At 38.7% G+C, this 10,000-nt stretch overlaps 1 protein-coding gene across 1 annotated transcript in view; it reads left to right on the top strand.

The window, feature by feature from the left end:
• The first annotated feature begins 9,014 nt into the window (after window positions 1-9,014).
• Window positions 9,015-10,000, top strand: part of LOC149043739 (uncharacterized) — a 15,870-nt gene continuing 14,884 nt past the window's right edge. Inside the window, exon 1 of the mRNA XM_089210577.1 lies at window positions 9,015-9,248. Coding sequence (XP_089066703.1) covers window positions 9,093-9,248 — 156 coding nt within the window. The 5' untranslated portion in view covers window positions 9,015-9,092. The remainder of the gene's footprint in view (window positions 9,249-10,000) is intronic.

Here is a 10,000-nt window from a genome sequence, read left to right as displayed (position 1 = left end):
TGAAACGGAGCATCCCATACAGTCAAGCCTTGAGGTTGAGGCGAATATGCTCTTCAACAGACACGTTGAAGAAACGAATCCTGGAATATTCGGATTTCTTTGTAGCGTGTGGTTATGCACAACGCAAAGTTCTCCACGAAATGCAGAAAGTGCTAACATTGACTCAAGAGGAATGTTTACAGACCAAAGAACGTGAACCAACAGATCCAATTCCTCTGGTTACTACATTCAACCCCCATACCACATTTATTGCAGAAATTGCTAAACGAAATTGGAACTTTCTCAAATCAAAAGAAAGATTATCACTCATCTTCAACAAGCCACCTTTAGTAGCCTACCGACGACCGAAAAGTCTACGAGACAGACTTGTTCGTTCAAGATTTGTAAATGAAACACCTCAGAATTTGATACCAAAGGGATGTAGAGCATGTGAAAGAACGAAGTGTAGTTGGTGTAAAAAGATCAACCAGACCACAACTTTCACCAGTCCCAATAACAACAAGACCTATACCATATTTCATACAGTGGACTGCCAATCGTCATGGATCATTTACATAATCGAGTGCAACATTTGCAAACTTCAATATATTGGCAAAAGCGAAACTGCATTTAACCTACGGTTAAACAATCACAGAAACCATATTAAAAAGGGAGTGAGTAGCTGCGAACTCACGGAACACTTTTTGCATAACAAACGAACTCACGACTTTAACAATAATGTTACCATAACCATTATAGAGCAAATCCCGAAAAGATCATTTAGAGACTGACAAAAAGAAAGAAGTCCTTAGAGAAAGAGAGTTTTTTGGCAAAGAACATTAAACTCCTTTCAGCCATATGGACTAAACAAAAGAACTGGATAAAGCTTTTACGCGAAAACCTTTATAAAGTTTTAGGTACATAAATTGTTTATAACATACGTTATAAAGGTTTTAAAACTGTTAACCAATTAGAAACACTAATTGTTTACGAGAGATTTTACTCAGCATTTAATTAAGCAACATGCACTGTACTACGTCACACAATTAACCAATTAGGACTCTGTAACAATTGCATGTTAAGGCCCCTGAGGAAGGCAAATGCCGAAACGCGTCGGGTCTTGAATAAAGCGTTGAAAACGGAAGCACATTCTCCATTGTGCAAATTATATATATATATATGTATATATATATATATTCATATACATATATATATATGCTGTATAAAATTAAGTCGAAAAATTTAGTTTCATGATAAAAAGAAATGCTGAAACTAATGAGATGAAATATGCCTCTTGTATCTTCTAAATTTGTGATTTTGTTTGAATAACCCAGACTATTTGTTCTCTTTCGATCAGAGCTATATCTGTGGCAGAATTGGTTTTTAGTCCGTCTTAGAGCAGTATCTGGCTGGCCCCACCCCCCTGTACTTGTAAATGAAAAATGTGTAGACTGAAAAGCTTTTTCCATTGATTTGCCTAACGGCCTCGACACGAAGGGAAACAAAAGTTCAACAGGATTTTAAGTTCAGTTTTTAAAGTTCAACCGATCAAAGCAAACGAAGACGCGAAATAATGAAAGACGGAAGTGAAAAGCCATTTAGTTTCCGGATCACTGCGATCAACGACGAGCTTCCGACTGTTGCTGATGAAGAGGATGTGTTGGTGATATTTGGTCTAGCGAAACCTTATCGATGTTCCTCCTGTCAGTACACAAAATGGCGATGTTATATCTTAGTAATAGGGTTTGTAGCTCGCTAGCTTCACACATCTTACATTGTATATTCAACAGCCAATTCAGTCAGAGAGTACGGTTGTCAGCAGAGGCAGACGGATCGACCTATATTTTTTAGGGTCAACACAAATGACACTGAAGGCTTCTCTTCCGATCGGGAAAAATAGAATATTTAAAAGGACTATGCAAGTGAAAAACAAATTAGGCAAGCCCTGAAGGGAAAATTCGGTAAATGAACGAATTGAAATATTGTTAAATAGACTATTTATAACACGCGTTCTCGTTGACGTACAAATGGCAAACGAGGTACCCTTGAATGAGACTAATTTTGAAACAAATGTGTCTTAAGAAAGACGTTTTTCGTCTTGTCACAAGCATGGGACAAAGAAAAATTCTGAGTCCTCATGAGGAATCGAACCTCAGACTTTCGGATTCCGCGCTCCGATGCTCTACCACTGAGCCACAGAGACTCCACGGTGAGCGAGGTCTATTACGAAGTTCATATGACACGTGTCCTGCATACCGCTAGGATCAGCGATGTCGATAGCGTAATGTATGTAAATAGAAATAGTAGAGATGGTAAGTTTTGAGCTCGGTGAAGAACTAAGAAAGAAGTTTTTCGTCTTGTCACGAGCTTGGTTCTTAAGCCTAGAAGGACATCACGTATTATATTTCCCCCTTCAGAAAATGCTTCTCCTTCTTCCTCTTCCTTAATTGTGTTACTTCTCTTTATAGAAAATACTTATGGAAGATTTTTAAAGATTTATAAACAATAACAAGGCCAGACCACAACAACGGGAGCTAGTCTCCTTTTCTTTGCGGGAAGTGGGTGGGTTCTTTAACAACTCCTTATTAAACCAGTACTGAGAAAACCAAGAGACGGGGCCTGTGGTCTACCGTCCTTATCCGAGAAGACTAGAAAAGCTAACCGTTTCCAGCAAAGGAAACACATTCTCCTCAGTTATTTTAAGACCTTGAGTGTGTGTCCAGTTAAGGCTTGAAGCCTCCAGCTCCCGCATGACAGCCAGGACTCAACCACCTATGCTAACCAGGCGGCGGTGACCTGCAAAAAAAGGTTTTCGCGAAATTTAATACCTTGGAATATAATACGTTAATCAACGTAAATGTCAGTTTACTACATAATCTTGCTGTCCATCGTCTTTATTTTAGTTTTAGCGTGTGAGTTCTCTTTGTCTGAATCAATATCATCTTCTTCCTAACTTTCTTGTAAGATATCCTAGGTGCAGTCACCAATAATCTATTCCTACCAAGCCCCTTGTAAAGTAACATATAAGATGTCTTCATTTTCTTTTCTATCATAATATAATTTTGTTCATTGTCATTGGAAACTACTGCCGTGGAAACTTAAAAGCAGTTGTGTCAATTCTCATCCTCGTAGACCCAGGGGCTGTGGGTCGACTTCAAGCTCTCCCACCTTGGTTTGAAATCGACTCGAAGCCCCTGGGTCTTCAAGGACGGCCAGTTCTGAGAGTCACTGTTTGTTGATACAGATCAGCATTTAGAAAATTATTACTTAAAATTTAGTTCCTTCTAATATACGTTTTTGGCCAAACCGCGAAATTAAATTCTGACGAAATGTATACCTGTTCCATTTTCGCGAAATTATCAAGTAACAATATGGAAGTGTAACACTAGAGCGAGCTGTTCAAACGTTCTTCATAAATTAGTAAATGAATTCAAACTTACTTCACCATATATATGGGCTAGGCTGTCTCTCTGGCTGCACGGTTATATTTTCTTAGTCATCCAAGATGCCAATGGCCAAAGGAACGAGACCAAAGAGCATAGAAATATTCCTGAAAGGGGTGATTCCAATGTAGTGTTAGACTAACATGGGGGTTAAGTTGGCTAAATATATAAGCTGTAACTCTAGTCAGCGGCATTTTTTAACCCTTCCAAGATCCCACCGGCTAGATGGACAAGAGACAAGAAAACTTTGATGGTGAAAATCTTTCGCATCGATAGCACCGCATTCGGCCCAAGTTCTAGCTGTGAGATAATCATCTTGCGAAATTAAAAGTCATGGCAACTGGTCATAGGGCACATGTAGAACTGTAGCCAGCCTTAAAACATACCTATCGTCTTTAGACACATCCTCAGATGACATGTTACGAGCTCATTGGCGACTCAAAGACATTGATATTCCATTAATGAAATCTTCATATTTTTCATTGCCAGCTTGGTGTAAAGAGTAGGCAGCTGGCCCATTTTCTGAATGTGAAAATTCATAAATGGCCTAGTGGATGACCCTGAAATCGTGAAAAAAAAATCAGGTTTAATTCCATTTAAGTTCCTCAGTGTTTCTGAATTGTTCACCATTGATGGACAAACTACTGTAAAAACTTGCAGACACGAAATGCTGGTTTGCATAAGAATGACAAAGGGTTACTCATACACCCCATCCAAATTGCATATTTCTACTCTTCCAATTGTATTACAAGGTGTATGTTGCAGAGTAATTCATATCAAACCAAAATATCCCAGTGAAAAAACATGTGATATAAGAAAGAAAGCTAGAGAGAAATATAAATTGTTAGTAAAAAGTTACCTGAAGTCTTTCACAGGAGAGTCATTCAGCTTTGTTATGAACTCTCTCGTCTCACGGGCTGCCATGAGATGTGGGAGTGGTTGATAAACAATCATCCTGTCAACACGACTATCTCGTCTCTCCTTCAGCTTATGGGGACAAAGCGATTAGGCTGGCTATATCCCCTCAATGAAACCGCTGGATTGTCGATGAACTGACATGTTGTCTCGTCATCTCTCGCGTACACCCATGTACCCCCATTATACAGCTGGATCAACCTATCAAAGTCATTCCTGTTTTTCTCTCGTAACCCTCCAAGTAACTGTCCAAAGAAATGGGACGCCTCTTCTTTCCAATGATGGCCTTGTGGCCGGGTGTCCCCTTGAGTTGGCGGAACAGTTCTGCTTCAGTGAACTCATCCAAAAACAAGGGAATATCTTCTTTCGCCTCAACATGTAATCTTACTGGTTGAACACTGCTGAAAGGCAGGTGACTTTCCTACCCCAGGATCACGCACGTGGATCATATACAGGTTTATGCTTTCTGCCCTAATTCTGCAGCCAACTTTAATTGTTGATTGACCCATCAGACAAACCGCGAGCCATTTACTTATCTGGGCTGGGCAGATGTCCTTCGATGGAACGCCAAGCTCCTTTCCTCGCTTGCGAACTGAAGCTCCTTCATTTTCCATTCGGGAGCGTTTTGCAGCTGGTGTAAATCCTGAAGCCATTTCTGAAATAGGAACCAAATGACAATGATAGACTGCTCCCCATCAATAATACCAAAAATATAGCTATTTATACTTAGCAGCTCACTCTCTTGTCAGTTTGCATCTTGATTTCGACAAACTTAACACAAATCTGAGGCTGAGTAAATAAATTAAATAACAATTCCCGATGGACAAGCAATGGAGATATAAGAGTTTCAGCAAAGCCAAGGCACATTTCTGCAATTATCTCACTTCAATGAACTAGCTTGAATTTGCACCAGCCGACGATTGCTGTATTCCCAACTAAGTACTATTAGAATCAAACAAAAGTTCTAAGTATTTATCTTGCGTGTTTCTTTCGAAGGCTAATTGCTGTCTTTCTATGACACCGATCACTTTAAGATTGATCTTAGATTACTTTGAACACAGTTGGAATCTCTCGGATATCAGTCGTGTGTTTTTCAGGAAGCCTTAGTTAAACTGTTCAAGCTTCTTTATAATTAGTATGGGAAACATTTGTATCAGGACACTATTCAGCTTTGATACAATCAGTTGAAATGTTTGATGAGTTTTCTTGCGCTATCACTACATCTATTCCAATTTTGTACAATATAAAATATTTGTGTTTAAATAAGTTGAAAAGAATTGACCGAAGCTCTCTTAGAAAACTATGTTACCCACAAAGGACATTTCTAAGGTTTCTTTCAAAATCATGCAACTGGTTCTCATTTTGCCATAGCATTGTGTAGCCAGCTTGTCATTATTTTTATTTAAAAATGGTAATATTGTTTGAATCAAGCGACAAGCTATGCCAGTGAGACATTAAGAGAAGTTGTCAGTAATTTTCAAGAATCCGGCGACGGAAGCAAAAATTCAACTTTTTTTTTTATTTTCTTCAAAAGACCCTTTTGGTGAACTGTTTTCAAAAATAATATTCAAAAGTTCCAGCGAGTTTTTTATTTAAGCAACAAATACGAAAGTTCAAAATCGGCCAAAACGTACCAAATTTCCACAATTTCTACCGGGCTTTCAGTGTATTTTCACAACGCTCGTACAAGACAACGAAAAATTATCGTGGATTCGTTTTTTCATAAGTTATTTTTCATCCCTTGGAAGAGCTTTCCAACTATATTTCATCTCCAACTAAACTTTCTTTCGTTTATAACCACCTGCGTAAAGTACACTATGTTTTGTATTCCGTTTGTACGCTGAATTTTGCCATATTTCAGACGACCATAACATCGGGGATATACGAATGTACATAAAATAAAAGAGCTCTTTTCAACGAGCAATACTTCGTGTTTATCATGTAAAAACATTATTTTTGGCCCGTGAAAGGCGAGCGCGCTAGACCAAAATATACAGCGTGCATTTTCACGGAGTTCGGTTATTTTCTTTGCGGTATTCGTATTGCAAATCACACGCTATTGAGACAAAACTCGAAGCGTTTGGTCTCTACTTCTGTTCTGATTCATTTAAAGCTATCAATTTTAACTTAAAAATTACCCTACCTTTATCGTTAACAAAACAAACCACCGTTTTAGGTAAAGTTTTTTAGTTTATTTTTCTCGAGTACTAAATAAACAAATCGCTGGAAAAGGTTGTGGTTATTCATCGTGGTGAATAACAATAAATAAACTTAGTTTTTCGTTTGTCTCACGATGTAGTCACGTGTGATGTAGACCGCGACGTTTCGACTGCATACTGCTAGTCTTCTTCAGGCGATGAGGTCGACTGGTCATGCGTGATCTCATAAAGCATGATGCATGTCGGATCTTTGTTGAGGAGCTGGTAGGGTCGTGACCCTTATTACTACACGCGCAGGGTCAAAGAGGCTATTCGTAAAAGACTTCACCCTAACAACATCAACAGGGATAGTGGAATAGTAATTCCAGAAGCGTGGATGCCCACGATCAAGAAACACAACAAATCGCTGAGTGAACAGCAAGGATGGAAATGCACCAATCAGAGCTGTTGAAAAACAACCAATCACAGCAGAGCATCATGCTTTATAAGATCACGCATGACCAGTCGACCTCATCGCCTGAAGAAGACTAGCAGTATGCAGTCGAAAGGTCGCGATCTACATCACACGTGACTACATCGTGAGACAAACGAAAAACTTAGCTTATTTATAAAAAAATCGCTGTTTACAAAGCTACCGGCTCTGTTGACGTGTTTTTAGCTGAAATTGGGGTATCGCTTATATTGTTCTTTAATTTATAATCTATCCCACTGGCATAACTGTAGAGCAAAGTGTGACGAAAGCTGAGTAAGGGTAGAAATTAGCCATTGGAAGTTACTTAGCAAGTGCGTTCGCCTGCGCCGCAAATCCCACCGACAATATTCAAGAACGAGCAAGAACCTAACCCTAACCCTAACCCTATGTATACTCTGGTTATATGGTTAAGTAGATTTGTTTATTTAGAGAACGATGCAATATTTGCTTTTCGTGGAAACAGTTACTTCCGATTGGTTTTCGACGGCACAAAACTTCTCATACTAAATAAAATCAATTATTATTGAGCTAGAATTACTATTAAGGTTTTCTTTTTTTTTCAGCAAGTTAACTGGGAAACCTGGCACATCTTTGAGTAAGATATTTTAAAAATACGACTTATTAAAAATCAACGGATGTAAATATCTGTTTGTTACTGTACTAATTGTAGCTAAGTCGCTCGTGCGTGACACAGATTAGGGAGCGAGCCTGTGAGATTTAATTTCAGCTCGTGGTAATTTTGGTGTTTCATAGTTTCTTTTACCTGTGTAGACAATATTTAACATCAATATATATTTTTAAAAGGTTCAAACCGCTAAGAAAGTAAAACCCTCATTATGTACAAACTTTGGCCGAGGAGTTAATGTATTCAATAGTGCATTGTTATGTAGAGTTGTAGATTTCAAAGGCGCTCAATTGGAATTTTATCGAATTTTGATCGGCGTTCATGCAAAAGTGCTACTAGATCCTAAAGATTTAAAACCGTAGACCTAAAAATCAATGACTGAACTGTCTTTGGTTATAATATCAGAGGATTTGAAGAACTACCGGTCAGCTTTTTTTGTCGCTGAGTTTGGATTATTTTACACCTTCGCGTAAATGAGAAAAGTGTGTCTTCTTAATCGGGTCTCAGTTCGCTCACAAATAAGCAGAGATAAAAATAATTCCCATGGTTTGACTAAGGAAGAATCAATGTATTCAATTATACTTAAGAAAGATTCACAGCTATGTAAACGTCTGTGTAGCGAGAAGCTGAAAAGTGTAAAATTTCGAGTTTCCGCCAGGTGAAATCCGAGCTTCCGGTAGGGTGACCGTTTTTCGTGGTTTTCTGCCGTTATATGGAATATTTCAAAAAACTAACCTCATATCCTTCAGTTACTTACCTAGGCCTTCAAACTGACAAAGTATGAGCGAAATCGATTTTTTGACCGTGGCCACGATTTCTTTGATTTTTACTGACAATCACTCTTAAAACGTGAAGTTTCTGTTCATATGACTTTCACAACGAGATCTCATGAGAAGTTAAATCGGGACACTTTCACCATTTTTTGATGACTACTCATATTACACACGGGAGTAACGAGAAGGGAGGAGGGGATTCGAAAATCTAAGTCAGCAAACGCTTTTGAATTTTCCACTTTTTTTTTTCCTTCGGCTAAACGGCAACAACAGGTGAATCCTAGCCAAGAGACAAATACTGACTTTTGCTAAGTTTGAAGCTGCAGTGTTAAAAGAAATCCGATAAGGCTAGGCTAAGGGGCTTGGGTAAACGGTATCTCGAGCAGTTTTAACTCAGGTATAAGGTATTTTTTGTCACAGTTCGGGTATAATGTATTTTGCTTCGAGTTAATTTTAGGTAATTTACGGAATCACACCTTTTTCAATTTTAAGATATATTGGTACCTCATGGGGGAAATATCGGGTACATTAGTATATCCCACCAGCCCCAAGCAAGCAAGCGTGGAAGACGCAATAAACACAGCCGGTACCAGACAAAAGACTAGTGTTAAGGTCAAACATTACAAATTAATTGGGAGAGTGAAAAACAAATGTGACACGATTTGCAGTTGATATCCGTGATTGCGGAGTGATAGCCAGCGTTCAGTTGAAGATTGGGGTTCGACAATGAAGACGCTGTGTTTGCCCGTGTTGCTGTTGGCTGTAATTGTTTTAGGTTGTGAATCGCATCCAGGCCATGGGCGCCATGAAAAAAGCCATGACAATTTGAAAAAAAGGTTGCAAGAAGCCGGAATCGCTAATTTGACCATTCATCATGAAAAGGTAACAGATTGGTCTTTTCTCTTAACCCCTCATCAACGCCATCACAGACACTAACTTCATTCCAAAAACACCTATATTTACACTTTTATCAAACAATTACTTCTCTATGGTTTACATTTATTTTCTGTAATAATGGACACAATTTGCACATTCACTGAAATGCTTAACAGTTTTTAACATTAACACCCTTAAAGGAAAAATATTAGTAACGCAGTCAATTGCTATCGTTAAAAAGGAACTAACAATTAATTAACCCCTTAGGGAAAGTTCATTTAATATGACAAGAGAGGGGGATGAAGATATTGGAACTCGAAGCTTAAAATTTTAGCAGGCCTCCTCGCTAGCAGCTCAATATTTTAGAAGCCCCTCCCCCCCCCCCCCCATCCTGTTGGTTTTGAAGTATACAAATTTTCGGAGCCCTTCTCTTAGTTCAACAACTTTTTCAAAGCCCCTCTTTTTTCAGCTGTCTAAAAATTTTCGCCCCTCCCTCCCTCAATATCTTCATCCCTACCTTGTCATATTAAATGAACTTTCCCTTACAATCGTCACTCTAATTTCTCTGCCAGGATCTAGATAGAACTCTCACAGGAAGAGCATTTTCTGAAAAACGGCAAATCTGGGAACGCGGCTACCTTTTTTAACTTCGGCCTCCCCTGAATAAATCTCCGTTTTACTTATTCACCACTTTAAATAGGTATACGGGATTAGTGAAGTAGAGTCGGGAAAATCAGTTGTAGAAGTAAGCACACCAA

This window comes from Pocillopora damicornis, chromosome 6 (genome assembly GCF_964200805.1).
Source record: "Pocillopora damicornis chromosome 6, jaPocDami1.2, whole genome shotgun sequence".
Taxonomy (NCBI): domain Eukaryota; kingdom Metazoa; phylum Cnidaria; class Anthozoa; order Scleractinia; family Pocilloporidae; genus Pocillopora; species Pocillopora damicornis.
The sequence above is the reverse complement of the archived record's forward strand: the minus strand, read 5'-3'. Positions and strand labels throughout refer to the sequence as shown.